General features: G+C 41.1%; 1 protein-coding gene across 1 annotated transcript in view; it reads left to right on the top strand.

Moving 5' to 3' along the window:
- The window catches only part of LOC123985987 (cell migration inducing hyaluronidase 1), a 134934-nt gene that overhangs the window by 68555 nt on the left and 50078 nt on the right, over nt 1-16301 (top strand). The window contains exons 4-6 of the mRNA XM_046074017.1: nt 651-798; nt 2316-2507; nt 14054-14223. Coding sequence (XP_045929973.1) covers nt 651-798; nt 2316-2507; nt 14054-14223 — 510 coding nt within the window. The remainder of the gene's footprint in view (nt 1-650; nt 799-2315; nt 2508-14053; nt 14224-16301) is intronic.

Here is a 16301-nt window from a genome sequence, read left to right as displayed (position 1 = left end):
TTTCAGTCGAGACTCTGGAACAGACAACAGACCTCTGCCCGAGGATCTCAAGGTACGTGCTGGTGCGTATGGGACTAAAAGTTCAGAAATATAACAAGGCGAGAGGCCATGAAGAGCTTTAAAAGTGATCAATAGAATTTTAAAGTCAATTCTAAAACATACTGGGAGCCAGTGTAATGAAGCTAAAATAGGAGTAATGTGGTCATATTTCTTTGTTCTGGTTAAAAGCCTGGCAGCTGAGTTCTGGACAGTCTGGAGTCGATCAATAGATTTTTGGGTTAAACAGGTGAAAAGGCTGTTGCAATAATCCAGGCGTGAAGAGATGAAGGCGTGTAAAATGGTCTCGGTGTCCTTAAAAGTTAACATAGATCGAATTTTTGCTATATTTCTAAGTTGATAAAAACATGATTGAACAAGCTTTGTGGTGTGCTGCTCAAAATTTAAATTAGTAGTGTGTAATATAAACTGTTTGCCTACAAAAGCCAGAAACTAGACATATACCAGATGTCTGATGCATAAACACATCATTTTAGATGCCTGCAAACAAGGGATATCCTGATGACAAGTGGCCAGACATCTCTTCCTCAAACTATAGACCAGTCACACAACAATGTTGTTCTGCTGATTAAAATGTGTCTTTCCCTTGTAAGGCTGAAACCCATGATGGCATACCATCCAACCAGACAGGAGATGTGATCTACAAGAATGACAAGGACTATGGCTTTGTCTGTCTCAACAAGGACCAGGCTCATGGCCTCTGTCACAACTACAGGGTCCGCTTCCTCTGTGGAAAACTGGGTATGTTCATCACATACTGTCAGTGTCTGTGTATATGTTTGTGAGTATGGTATGTATTTGAGTATCTGTGTGACACTTCCACTTCTGTAAGTATACAGCCACAAAACACCCCAGAGTCACAAGTACTGCTCCAACCATTCTGAGCGGACCTCTGTTTGGGCTTGTCTGTAGTCTGTGTGTTATGTAGCAAGTGCTAAGAAGTGTTGGCGTGATCTTTTGTCAGGTTGTCACTTGGTACAACCCATTTAGTAACTATAGCATACGATCCAGTAACTACTTAACCTTAGATATCCCTTGTGTTTGCACTAATGTTGGCAGAACTGGTTTTAGGTACTACGCACCTTTTAAAGTTGCACAAACTAGTAAAGATTTTAAGGTTTGTGCGCACGCATGGCACCTGCTCTGATTTTATGCCATAGCTGACACATGCCTCCTCAAAACTGTAACTACACATTCGGGCTATGGTTGCTATAGAGATGCTACAGTGGGACTGCAAAAACTACTTGGTCAGCTTGGTCTGACATTACATTTTCTCCTGTTGAGATTGCTGAGAGTGAAGACAACAACTTTTGAATAACACACACTGCAGACTTTATTTTCAACATTTTTGCTGCTTTGAATGAATTAATGAACATAAAAACAAGTGCACAGCGGTAGTCTCCTATTCAGTAATGAAACTAGGCAAAATAAAGTTGCATAAAAATGCATGTAGCCCACTGCTACTTGTATCACAATGAAAATGAAGGAATGTAAACTCATTGTGGGGAAATAACTGAGGGGTTCTGCGAAAATACAGGGTGCCGGGACTGTTGCTGTGAACCATCTGGTGCTTATTGTTCATTCTCTTTGGGTGTTGTGCTGTGCAAGGGCTCTGTTTGTTAATTCAATGGACTGAATCTCTTGACAAAGCTGGGGAACAGAGAGTGTCTGGTATGATGACCTCAGGATTGCATCTCTGCTTTTTGCTAATGACATACTCCTTCTGGGTTTTTAAACCTGTACTTCCAACGTGCACTGGAATTGTTTGCAGCCGACTGTAAATCGGCACTAATGAGTTGTCAGCACATTAAAGATGGGGTTGTAACTAGGAGTAGTGCAAGCGGAGGAATTCTAGCATCTCAGGGTCTTTCATATCAAGTGATGGGTAAGATATAATACATGATTGATGGGGCAGATTAGTGCTTTGTCAGCAATAATGACTTTGGTTACTCTTTTGGCTGAAGAGGGCTTTAGGTGCACCTCTTGTTTTGCCAGTCAATCTCTTCCAACCCTCATCTATGGTTATGAGCTTGTGGCAGGGTGTCTGGGGTGACTCTGAGAGACTGAGTAGAACAACTGCTCCTTTGCATTCAAAGGAGTTAGTTGTGGTGGTTCAGGATAGATAGATGACTAAAGAAATAGCACAGACATAACAATTATTAAAGTGTGTGACTCTGTAGGCCTGTGTGAATGCAGCAGTATGTGTGCCAGCTTTGCTGTATTCTGTGAGCTCTAACTCTCACCCTCTCCACCCGTAGTTCACCCACAGGCCTCCATTTCCATCGATATGTTGTCCAACAGCAGCATCTTGGAGCTCGCCGACCAGCCCCAGGGCTGGGTGTCCGGGGATCGGGTGGTGGTGGCCAGTACGGACTACTCCATGCACCAGGCAGAAGAGTTTACCCTGTTGCCCTGCCCTACCTGCACATCCAACCAGGTTAGGGTCCAAGGTGAGAGAACCAGTGACCTACAGTGTGTTACCTTACATGACAGGGTTTGATGTTGCTTGGGAAACATTTATGTACTGACAAGGCATTTCAACTTATTGTATTCAAGTTAAGGCTCAGACTAACTAGATTTTTAAGTATTGGCATAAAGTCTCTTCTTTAACATGTTTGTGAGCTGACATTTTGACAGTAGCTGTTGTTGTAGGGGAGAGTGTAACTGACTGTCTCAGCTCGTATTGTCCTTGCCTGTACTAGGTTTTGAAGTGACCGTGACCTTGACCGTGAATTTTACTTTGGACCAGACATTTCCTATGCTGATTACTGCTCAATAGGCATATTTACGTACTTAATCAAAAGGACCAGGCACCATGGCGGGTGCTGTGATCGCTCCAGAGGAGAGGGAAGAGAGCCAGAATAAAGTCCTTGCTGGCCCAGCTTGCTCCTGGTAAATGTCCCTTCTGGAAGAAATGGGACTCATACTGCCAAACACCGGGAAATCGAAGACTGTTAAGCCCACATCTTTACACAGACCTGCCCCATCAATGTTCCTGACAGGGCCGACCCGTGGCATAGGCAACATAGGCAGTTGCCTAGGGCGCAAATTGTCTGGGGCTATTACAAGGGAAGATTTTCAACTCTGCCCAGCTGCTGCGACACCGGCATATGCCGTGATAGTAATAAAGTGCACCTCGCGCTGAGAGTCCAGACAGTTGTGACGAGTCGTGTCGTTATGTAGAGTTTTGCAGTTTAAACATTTAAAACCTGAGGCACAGCCTCGCTGAGCTGAGCTGCTTAAATTAACATGTGTGTGGAGTGTTTTCCAGTTGGTTTCGGTTTCACATGCAACATGTAGAATGTGCAATGTGTCAGTCAAACGGTCTAAAGATGATAATTCCAGCCAAGCAATAAGTGATGCACAGCAGAGTAAAGGACAGGTAGACTTAAAAAATATTATGTATATAAATAATGAATCAGTCTTGTTATATTACGACTTTTTTCTCTACATGTCAGAGAACACAGATATTTGGGAGAGAATGTGCAGAAAGTTTTGAACATGAGCAAAAAACCTGTTGAAACACAGGAGCTATTAAAGTCCAGGAGTTTATAACTAAATTAAAATTAACTTACTTGAGGTGGAAAGGTGCCACATGCACATCCCAAACAAGACACAAAAAGGAGGGAAGGCTGAATCATGCTGCATGTGTGCTGCGTTATATTCTATTATTTTTTTATATTTTGAATTGTCACCTGCTGCCTGAATTTCGTGTTTCCTTTTACATAAATGACCTTTCCACCATAATTGCGAGAAATTAAGTCTTCAATGCTAAAGATTTTCTGGGGGAGGACTCCCAGATGCTCCTCTTCATTTCTGTCCCCTCTGCCACTGAAATCTACCCCATAATGCAAGAAACTCTCTGTCTCTGGGTTGACACACAGTTTATGGAGGGACACATATATGTCTGGTCCCCCAATTTAGGCTATCATGTGGAGGTTGAAAAGTATGCTGATCTCACTTATTCATTATTGACCATGATTACTGACTTGGCTGTTCATCTATACATGCTAAAATTGTGAGTTTGGTTGCTGAATGTTTGAAACAATACCTGTGAATAAAGGAGTGATGACTCCCACCCCTAGGTGAACTTTTAGGATTGGGCATGGTGGTGGGGGCGGCAATTTAAAATTTCGCCTAGGGCTTCAATATTGTCAGGGCCAGCAATGGTTCCGGAGCGCACAACGGGCACAGCTTTCTGTGAGAGTGCAAGGCTCTGGCGAGATCAGAGGAGGCGGCTGCGTGTTTACATGGTGATGCTTGGTGCTCAAATGCAGTCAAAGTGGATGGGCACTGTTTCCAATGTCAGACTTTTACGAAGCCTGCTGGCAGGAAGAGTCCCATTTCCTCCAGACCGGACATTTACCAGGTGCAGCCTTAAGTCCAAGCTAGGCCAGCAATGGCTGTATCCTGGCTCTCTTCCCTGGAAGACTTTTGAAGGAATTTCATTTTAAATTAAAATGGCAAGTTACGTAAAGTCAACTTTACCTTTACAGCACATAAAACACAAACCAAAGTAAAATGTTCTACAAGGTTAAAAGCAAAAGGTGACAGAACAAGAAACAAACTGGACTAATGAATAAAGATCAAACACATATCACAAGTGAAAATACATGAGACACACAGAGGTAAAACTGTGTTTCAAATCAATTTCTTATAATGGCATTGCATTCCGGTAACCTTTAACGCAGTCAGGCAGTTTGTTTCACAGTTTTGATGCTGGAATAAAAAAAGCTTAATCACACTTAGTTTGAGTCTGGGTCTACTATAATACAAAAAAACACAGAAAGATTATAAGTTAGATCTCCATTAAAGGAACTGAGGGGTTTCTTAGAAAGTGATTAACAAACAATTCTTTTTTTTACATATAATTTATATTCTCTAATATTTTTAATGTATGTGCTTCTTTATTTATTTCTGTAATTACCCCTATGTAGTAGTGAATTGTACTACTAGTACTATTGTTACTGAGAGAGTCCTCCTGTCCTGTGCAGGATTAGAAACTGGGTACCTAAACACAAGGGTTTCACTGGAAATTATGCATGCATGAAGTAAAATTCCAGTTTGTTTTCTGCATAGACAAAGTGACAATTGGAGCCTAAGATTGGCGTTAATCCGGTCAGGTTGAATTATTAATACAAAAGATTAATAACTGCATTATAGAAATTATCTGGTTTCTTTGGTACAAATTTTAAGTAAATCCTGTTTACAACTGAAAAAGGAAAACCATACCATAAATACTCAGGTTGTATTTTCAGAGCTCAGGCAATAGGCTTTTTCAGTGAAATTGTATTTGGAAGTATTTGAGATCTTGGAACACTGCAACATAGTGTAAAATTTGTTTAATGGCTCAGTAAACACAAGCAGTCGGACTATCAGACAGGCTGGAAACTATTTCTTTGGTGAGAAATCACAACTGATACATCCAATGGCTGGAGCTACAAAAATAAGACCCAAGTTCTAATCGACAGTTGTTTTCCTACAACCTCACACCCAACAAACACACCCCAAAAAGCTAGGGTGTGTTTGGTAGAATTGTCCACTAACATCAGTTTACTAACCTATTTTGAGTTCAGTGCTTCTTTGTTTGGGCCTTGTTGTATGAAGTTTTAAAGCCAAAGTTTATGATGAATGGCGGAGCAGCTGCCGGTGTTTGTTGTCCTCTCTCATGTGTGGCCACACGGACTAACAGCAAACTCATCAGATGTTTCCTAAAGATAAACATTGTTCATGAGTCCCGCACCTCGAGTCTGAGTCAAGTCTGAAGTCTTTTAAGGATGAGTTTCAAGTCGAGTCTAAAGTGACTGTGTGTGCGACTTAAGTCGGACTCGAGTCCGAGTCTCAAACTCTGTCCCTATCTCTGGTAGACTACAGATGGTGGTGATATATGCATAGAGGATATTATTACTATTATTAACTACTGTATTCTCTGTTCTGCAATTATTTAATGCTATTTAATGTTATCTTGGATTTTTAAGATGATGATTCAATCAGTTAGCCACTTAATAGCTATATTTACGTCTAATATCGGGGAAAGGCAAGCCGGAATTCTGCCACCTGCCCCTATCCTGACTTTATGCTGGCAGTTCTCTAGTGCTCCACAACTGACTGTGAGTGTCAGGGCTGATGACATATTTTGCTGACATTGATTCGAGATTTGAGTTGGCACTTGGCTTATATCTTTTACAATTGAAAGATGCATTATGGAATAGTTATGGCTCACTAGCGCAAGCACAAACAACACTGCTGGTTTGAATGTTTAAATGATTAAGTCATAACATTTGATATGACGTGAAATTAACGTGTGACAGGCAACATTATCTATTCATCTCACTTTCAATTTTAATTTGATATTAAACATCCACATACATGATCAAACATTTATGGTGTATCAGACATAATTATGTTTTTCATAGACTAATTCATAGACATATACACAGAAACTGGAGAGGAAACGTTATTTTAATACTTTTGGAGAGTTATGAGTATGTTGGAGTTTACTGACAGAGCCAGATAAAAGTTTGCTTTTATCACGGCAGCTCAATAGTTTGCACCACGGCCCCCACATTCTCATGTCACATTCATTTTTATACATCACACGTGTGTGAAAACCAGCGTCTTAAACCTTTTTGTGCATAGGCAGCATTTATACATGAGGGCCCTGAGCACAATAAAATGTCCTAAACTAAGAAAAGTGATGATGACATACAGACTGAGTGAACACAGCCTGGCCATAGAAAAGGGTCGCCACAGACAGAGCTGGCTACCACAAGAGGAGAGACTCTACCTGTCCTGTGTCACACTGGGAGCAGAGATAGAGCTGCTTTCTAACCTCATGCCCTAAATACAAAAATGTACGAGAAAAACATTTCCCAAATATACCCCGAATTCGAATTCATATCAGACACACAGAAACTCCCCTGTTTACTGGGAGAAATGCCCAAAAGCCAAATCGTTGCAGCAAAATATATCTCCTCATGCCACAAACTGAGGACCACCAGTGGAAACTAATATGAAAAATAAATAATTGTTGTTGTTTGTATAAAATTACTGTGACATTATCACAATTATTATTAGTATTATTATTGTTTGTTATTTTAATAATTGTCCCTTGGCAGGACTTATTTACAATGTACGATATATTTTGTTTTTTTTACTCTGTCTTTTTTAATTTAATTTTATTGTTTGTCAAATAGACTTACTGCTTTGACAGCATTGAATTGAATTGACAGACAGGGCAAACAAAACAAACACACGGATGGGGAGAACACAGCAGAAACACTAGGAAAGGGAGGAGCCGTACCGCTGACCATAACAACATCTCTCATTTTGAACAGACCTGTGTTATTAAACTGCACTTGCTGTTACCACTAATTACCATAGGCATTACAAATTCAACAAACATCTTAAGTATCATAACTGTAATTTATTGCTATCTTTGCTTGCAAAATTCTGAAAAATTCAGGTTGTGATCATTTCTTTTATTGAAGAGAGAGTGAGTGAATGTGTTCCTCCTTTAGATATAGTGATTTGGAATAAACTCCCTGTTAAAGTATGGCATTTCTATCTGCCTGAACAGATTTAAATCACTGAAACCATTTAAATTGCAATGAATCCATCAAAGAGCATTAAGGCTGAATCTACAGAGGGGTGTGTGTGTGCGTGTGTGCGTGCGTGTGCGTGCGCATGCACGTGAACATTAACACAAAGTCTAATAGAGGCCAAGTTGACACAGCCTAGAGCATTGTGTGGGAGTCAGTGGAAGGTGTTTGGACTGAATCAGGGCCAAAGGAATGTCTCAGTCTGCATGCCGGAGTACTGTGTGTTGCTGACTGGGTTCATTCACGCTGACACACAGATATACAGACACGGACACATGGAAACGTATGCTGGTTTGAACACAAATATTTCCCTCTCAGCAGAGTTCACATTCTGTAGAGTTATTCAGGTCAGCCTTCACTGTTGTTCTGTATAATTAAAATAAAAATAATAAATGTCAGCAGTAACCGTGTTTTTCCTCGGCTCTCTGACGTCACCGGGTGTTAGGCCATGCAAATCCTGTTTTTGTGAGCCCGTGGCTGCTCCTCAGAGCTCCTGTCACTCTCCTCCTGACTGTAATCCATGTCATTAATTCCTGCCTGCGTGCCACTTTGCAGCACCGTTTTTGAACATGCAGTGATAATCAGGTCTACTCCCCAGCCCCTGAGGTTATGCGCAATCAGGGAGGGTGTTTTTGTTGTTGGCAGCTGAGAGCTGGGAGATGGCTGAGAAAAAGACAGATAGCCCAGGGCTATTTATCAGTTTGAGTCCAATAACTTGTGCCTGGGTTTTACATGTTGAACTTTTGACAGTTATAAATGGCATAAATGATGATTAGTGTAGAAAATAAATGTTGGGGAGTGGATCTATGGCCTTGAGCAGTGATGAAGGATTTAGCATTATTCTATTTCTATTATATATTCTAGGGCTGTGCGATATGACAAAAAAATTCATATCCTGATATAGATAATTTCACATCCCAAATAATAGATATCCCGATATAGAACATTTTTTGTAAATTCAATGAAAGATGGCATTTCCAACTGGAACTGCCATAGGATATTCTCTGCATTAAGTTATAAAGATGGGGTAAGTGTAAACTTAGAAGGAAGAAATCCAACATCATGACAAATAGCATGATAGAGTGAACAACGACACAGCAATATAACTAATGATAGCTAGGTTGTGGGTTAGAAAACTGATGCTACTTGCTGCTGCAAAGCTATCACGAGAGGACGAGACTGTCCAAGAGCAACACAGCATCTCCAGACAGCGATACTCATAGCTCTCCTGCTGCTACAGCTAACATCACCGCAGCGTCTTGGCGAACTATAAAGTCACCTGCATGTCCATGGGCAAGTCGTTTAACGTTACCTGACTGACACACAATTCATGGCTGCCACTGCTGGATAGTGGTGTGTGGCTCGTCCATTATATTTCAGAAATTTCTTCTCCACAACACTGGCAGGTGTGGAAGAACGGGCCGCAGTGAAGTTAGTTTCAAGTTGGATATTTGTTTTACGTTGGACATTTGATAGATGTTGAATTCCAATGTAAAGTTAACTTCACAGCTGTGCATTGTGTCTTTCCCTCACCAAAATATTATGGTAAAGTGTGGAATTTGTGACTCAACGATATAAACGATAGAGCATAATTGAGCATAAAGCCAGGCTACATCTCTCCAGGTCAGTTTTCACTATGAGATTTAAACATCCACTGAGAACTGATCATTCCCAACAAGTACATAAAGAACCAGTCAGCAAACTCTGCATGACTGACATGATGACCCCTCTCAAAAACACACAAACCCCATTTACAAAACTGGGTCAGTAGATACATTACATGGTCAAAGTGTGAGGACTCCTAAACATAAGTGGCATGTGAAAATGCATCACAGGTTTCTGAAACAATGGACATACTGTTATGCCAGACTGTTTGCTCACATTCAAGAGCATCAGTGAGGTCAAACACTGATGTTAGGCAATGAGGTCTGGCACATGGTGATCCAGTGCAGGCCTGCCATATTCTTCTCGCTTTGTGCATGGAGTTGTTGCCATGTTGTAATCACACGTTTGTTTAAAATATTATTGACTGCTGTAGCATTAAAAAACCACTTCATGACTAAGCAACCAAATAAGGAAAAATTATCAGAACATCCCCAGAACTGTCCACGTACCATATAGTTGTAGGCAAGTTTGTTTCTAATATTGCATGGGTTATTTCTGGCATTAGACGTACTCAGAAACTGATTTTGGTAGGTAGTGTAAGTTTTAATTTAGGCATTGTTTCCAGAAATCTGCCATTGTTTACCTGATTTGAATGAAAGACCAATCACTGAACAGGCGAATGGTTTGATTATTCGTTGGGTATAGGAAGGGTTCATGCTGATGTCTGATTGAAGGAGAGCGTTGTCATTCATATCTTGAACAGCCTGTTTAAATTTACATCCATCTCCAAACAAGACAAATGAACACTTTGAGCTGGCTTTGTGAGGCTTTAACCATTACTAGATGTAGAAAAGTCATTATTTAAGTATATGGGGTCATATGTGTGCCCACAGTGTGGGATTTCCGTGTGCACACAGTAAGACTTTGGAAAGCACACAAATTATATATTGAAGAGAAAATAAATATTTGAGCAAATAAAAATTTGTTTTGGCCTGCTCAAGTCTGCCTACACTTGCTCAGTCTCTGCTCTTTGCTCTAGCAGGCAACTGAGCACCGGCTCACTCTTCTCTCACCGCTGTGTGCACTCTCAACTCTGCCTGCACGCTCGATCAGCTTTCCAGTGTATTACAATGTGCCACAAACCAGCCAATCACAGACTTGGAGAAAGTAACACTGATTGGCTGTTTTGTATCCAATCGGGTAAGAGGTTTTTTTTGAGAATATGGCTGATAAATGGCGCTTTGGTAGCACTGCCGACATCTTGGCCTGACAACTCCAATAGGACAACAGCACAGAACCATTTTCAGATAAGAGGAACTGTATGACAGTAAACACTAGGTAGTAAAGTAGGATCTAAAAATAATTCTATTAAGCCTAGGCTGTTGCTGTTTGAAGTCTGAGCTGGAGCGAAAGTATTCATTTGTACTTTTTGAGTCCTTGCTGTGCTGGTGGAGGGAGTAGGAGGAGAAAAGAGATTAAGCATGTGGGTGTGATCTTCTGTCTCTCAGATTTTGCACTTGAACATTTCTTTGATATCTTTTTTTTTTTTCTCGTCGCTTTGTTTCTCCTAATCAGCACATTTGTGTTGTTCAGGATGTGAATGTGTAGGAGTGGAGGATGCGTGGAACAGCTGTTATCGTCACTGCACCATTCTACCTCTTACTGTGTTATTTTGCTGCCCTTTTCTTCTTGTCCCTGACTTTCATGTGATCCTCTTTGTTCTCCTCAGCCTCAATATAATTTGCTGAGGTGTAAATTGGACACTATGTGAAATGCATAATACTGTAGCTTTGACCCAGTGTGAGTGTGAATATTGCTGCACAACACACCTCAGTTTTGCCCTGTCTTCACCTGTTTTTCATTATTCATAACATGGTGTATATACTGTTAATGATACTCATGATCAGTTATTTCTTTGTAGGCTTTTTGTGACACCAGAGAACATAAATGTACAGAATAACATCACCACTGTCCAGTGAATGAGTTTAGGGCTGCAGCTAATGATGATTTTAATATTCGAAGCTTCGATATTTATATATATTATATATATTTATATTTCAACGATTCATCGATGCGTCGTTTAAGATGTACTTTTGCTTGGTGGCGGAACCCCTCCCCCCCGACCGTAACGGGATCAGCTGTGCACGTTTATAGGAGATAGATATTTATTTATCCTTTAGGAACTTCATAGTGTGTCATACAGCAAACATCAGACCAACAACCAGACAGCTGCTTTACAATCACAAACATGAATGGGACACACACACTACAGGAACTGACAGCGGCTCTGTCACCCGACGCTGGTCTCCAAACCACGTTTTGTCAAGAAAACACACGTGAAATGTGAAACGTGAAATGAGCGATCCTGCACACGAAACAGCTTTTTTTCTTATTATAAAGATGGCGATCATAAAGACAAAGAATCTGGGTGAAAGGATGGATTAGCACACCCTGCAGGTAGCAGGGATTGTCTGAGCTACAGAGAGAGCTGCAGGGGAGTTATAAGGTGCAGCTCCCCGACACCCAGTTAACTCATGACTGTGAGGTCACAACTCACGGCCAAAAAAGGAGAACAACAAACGCACGTGGTCACATTATCAGCTGAGGTCTGCAGCTTACTTTGGCTTCAACTCAACAATCAATCATGATTTCAGCTAAATGCTAACGTTGCTGTTACTGTTACCTTGTCTGTGGTCCGCTGGCAGAACACCGGCTGCTTTCTGATCAGGCACCGCCATGCTGTTGCCGAGGCAACATAAGTTTCGTTTTACGGTGGACGGACGGTAACATTACAGAGTTGTTTTCTTTAGCTTGAAATAATCCCATACTTTGGACACTTTCTTCTTTGTCCCTCGCTATTTTCTCTCTTTTCCTCCAGTTTGCAAACAGCTCCATCATAATCACGTCGTGTTCACATCGTAAGCGTGATGTGCCACAGGAATAAATGTCCCTGCGAAACACTGTGCTGTAAAGTTACTTGGATTAAAGGAAGCATCGATGCAAAGAATTTGTGTCGAAACATTTTATGAATCGATGTTATCGATTTAATCGATGAATCGTTTCAGCCCTAAATGACTTACCTGTCAGTCTGTTGAGTTACCTGAGTCTGTAAGTTCATCTTTACCGCTCTCGGTTAACTTTAGCTAGTGTGAACACAACCAGGAACTAAAAGGAAATAATGTAATTTTTTCTTTGGTCCAGACCACAGACTTTATGAGAAGATGTGGATGTAGCCACTGTGACATCAGCCTTTGCTTTGTGGACTACCGTTCTGTAGTCTCGAGTTTGCTTTTGTGTCCATCCCCATGCCTTTTTTTGGAGCCAGAAATGACCATATTTGGGCGAGAGGGTGGAGCTGGGGAAGAGGGAGGTTAACCTTAACTTTCACAGCGTCAGTGACAGCGACAGTTTTATTAACTTACATTAATAGAGTGCTGCAGGAATGAGTCCTAAAACCTGGAAATGAGTCAGCATTTTAGCACATTCTCTTCCCTCGTCTCAAAGTGAATGGGTTTTTTGTTAGATGTCTAAAATTAGGTCTGTGGTTAACAGAGATGTTCACGTTTGTTCTACAACATAAAATATGTCAGTAAATACCCCACTCTTACATCGTCATCCTGAAAATTTTGAAATACAATGAAGTATTATTTATTAGTTTAAAGGGCATATTATGTATTGGGATATATTTAAATTAAAGATTTATTAAGTATACAATCTTTTTAACTTTTTTATACAACTTATCTAGTCGGTGGATTTTTTTGCAAATAAATAAGTTCAAGTCAAATTGTAATTTCCCAGTTAAAAGGCTTCCAGTACCTCTTTTTTCCCTTGCATGTCAAATTGGTGGGTGTAGCAACCCGCCAATTTCCATCCCTGCCTGGCTACCCTTACCCAAGAGTTAAAAACAAAAAGGTACAAACTGGGCAGTAGGCTACAGTACAGTAGGTAAGCAGTGTTCCTGCATCCAAAAGCTACCTGGTTACTTAATTTTTGCATTTTTATATTACATTAATTATTAATATTATCTTAATATATTTATTACACAAAAGCTTTTCCTTTGTTCTACTTTATTCCATGCATAAAATGTTCACTGTCACTGCCGTGTGTAATTATTAGATTATGTTTATTGTTTGGACGAACTTCAGTAATGAGTGTTAAAACACACAGGTAATTTAGGCCAAAACCTGAAAGAGACTACATTTGTGCTCCTCTGTTCAGTTTGGAAGGGGCATGGCCCCGAACCCCCCCTAGCAGGAAATAACTTTGCTATTTCTAAAAACCGGGCTATGGCCCCACTCATGGTCAGCTTTCCTCTCTCTTCCTCTGCCTCTGTCTCTCTTGCTCGCTCTCACACACACAGTCTTAACAAACTGCTCTACATAAATTAAAGTTTGAAAATGTGTGTCTATGTGTTATGTAGCATTGTGAGTGCCTCTGTGTGTTCACCAGCGCTGCTTGCCCATTGTCCTTTAAAAAGAGAGCTTCACCATTATGTCCTCCATCACAATTATCTGAAACATCTGTTCAGTTGCACGCACACACACACACACACACAGCAAACAAACAATAAAGTGTACTTTTCTCAGTCTCTGGTGAGAACTGGCATCTGGTTGAATGGAATGTTTAGTAGAAACAGTGAAGCTATAGATGTCTCTATATTGTGGTTGTTGTAATGTTTAATGCCCTTGAGCTGAGGTGCGATGTCTCTATGTGTGTGTGTGTGTGTGTGTGTGTGTGTGTGTGTGTGTGTGCATGCCTGCCTGTGTGCTTAAATGCATGTGTTCGTGCAGGTAAGGCACAGTTCATCCACATGGGTGAAGAGGTGGACGGGGTGGATATGAGGGCAGAGGTGGGGCTGCTGAGTCGTAACATCCTGCTCCGTGGTGTAATGGAGCCTGGCTGTTATGGCAACGAGGCCTGCAAATTCTTCAACTTTGACACTTTTGGAGGACATTTAAAGGTACGGTCTTGTTCTGACTTTGTAATTTACAGGTACAGCTACTATGATTTGAGCTTGACAGTTACTGTAATTCTTGACTTTGGAAACAGCAGTTGACAAAACAATCTTAACTCAAGGTTCACTTACTAGCTTTTAACAGAGATGTCACGAAGTGCTTCACAAAAGAAATAAAGCATCCAACATACATACAGACATAAAACACCATAAAATAGAAATTAAAAGAAAAACAATTTCACCAAGGCAAGTCTGAACAAATCTCTTGAGCTGCTTTTTAAAGGTGTCCAGAGGGAGAGAGTTCATAGGTTTAGGAGCCACAACATCAGAAGCACAGTCCCCTTTATTTTAAGCTTAGATTGAGGAACAACAAATGGATCCTGACCAGATTACCTTAGAGACCTGCTGGTAATATAGGGCTGCAGTAGATCCCCAAGGTAGGCAGGTACATGATCATGCAGGGCCATGCAGTGTAATATAGTCTAAAGCTCCAGAACAAGCCAGAAAGTTGACCGTCAACAGGTACTCTGATGTTTGGTCTTTTGCTCTGTTAATGTATGTAAATCAGAGGTTTTAATTCACTTCACTCCCAGTATCCCGAGGAATTACGTCCATATTGGACAAACCATCCATCCATCCATCCATCCATCGTCAACCGCTTATCCTGCGTACAGGGTCGCGGGGGGGGGCTGGAGCCAATCCCAGCTGACATCAGGCGCAAGGCGGGGTACACCCTGGACAGGTCGCCAGTCCATCGCAGGGCCACACATAGACAAACAACCACTCACGCTCACACCAATTTAGGGTAACCAATCAACCTAGACTGCCAACCTAGACTGCATGTCTTTGGATGGTAGGAGGAAGCCGGAGCACCTGGAGAGAACTATTGGACAAATCAGCACCTTGCTATTTAGGTCTACCATGGGGGACCATAAATGTCTGATCCAAATTTCATGACAATCCATCCAGTATTGGGCAATAAAGTAGTATGACTAAACAATCTCAACTCAAGATTAGCTTTTCCTGTAGGTTTCAGCTGTATCATGTATGTATCATATCAGCAAATGATGGATGAATGATCAGATCCATCTCTGTGACAACCGGACAAACTCCAGTTGAAAGCTCTGGAAAGAAGCTAGTAAGTGGAGATGTGGAGATTCATCCACATCCATCCATTGACGCCACCACCCCACTGCTACAATGGCTGAAGAAAAAGGATTACAAAGCTCCTGGATGCACAGTGCGCCATGTGGCCATTCACACACACAAATATTTCCACATACAGGTGCTGGTCATATAATTAGAATATCGTCAAAAAGTTGATTTATTTCAGTAATTCCATTCAAAAAGTGAAACTTGGATATTATATTCATTCATTACACACAGACTGATATATTTCAAGTGTTTATTTCATTTAATTATGATGATTAAAACTTAAGACCAATACATAAAAAGGATTTTTAGAAATGCTGGCTAACTGAAAAGTATGAACATGAAAAGTATGAGCGTGTACAGCACTCAATACTTAGTTGGGGCTCCTTTTGCCTGAATTACTGCAGCCATGCGGCGTGGCATGGAGTCCATCAGTCTGTGGCACTGCTCAGGTGTTATGAGAGCCCAGGTTGCTCTGATAGTAGCCTTCAGCTCTTCTGCATTGTTGGGTCTGGCGTATCGCATCTTCCTCTTCACAATACCCCATAGATTTTCTATAGGGTTAAGGTCAGGTGAGTTTGCTGGCCAATTAAGAACAGCGATACCATGGTCCTTACACCAGTTCCTGATAGCTTTGGCACTGTGTGCACGTGCCAAGTCGTGTTGGAAAAATCCCTATTGCTTGTCCACTTTTTTCTACCACATCTTTTCCTTCCCTTCGCCTCTCTATTAATGTGCTTGGACACAGAGCTCTGTGAACAGCCAGCCTCTTTAGCAATGACCTTTTGTGTCTTGCCCTCCTTGTGCAAGGTGTCAATGGTCGTCTTTTGGACAGCTGTCAAGTCAGCGGTCTTCCCCATGATTGTGTAGCCTACAGAACTAGACTGAGAGACCATTTAAAGGCCTTTGCAGGTGTTTTGAGTTAATTAGCT

The sequence above is a fragment of the Micropterus dolomieu genome, linkage group LG17, assembly GCF_021292245.1.
Source record: "Micropterus dolomieu isolate WLL.071019.BEF.003 ecotype Adirondacks linkage group LG17, ASM2129224v1, whole genome shotgun sequence".
Taxonomy (NCBI): Eukaryota; Metazoa; Chordata; class Actinopteri; order Centrarchiformes; family Centrarchidae; genus Micropterus; species Micropterus dolomieu.
This window is presented reverse-complemented; position numbering and strand designations above follow the sequence as displayed.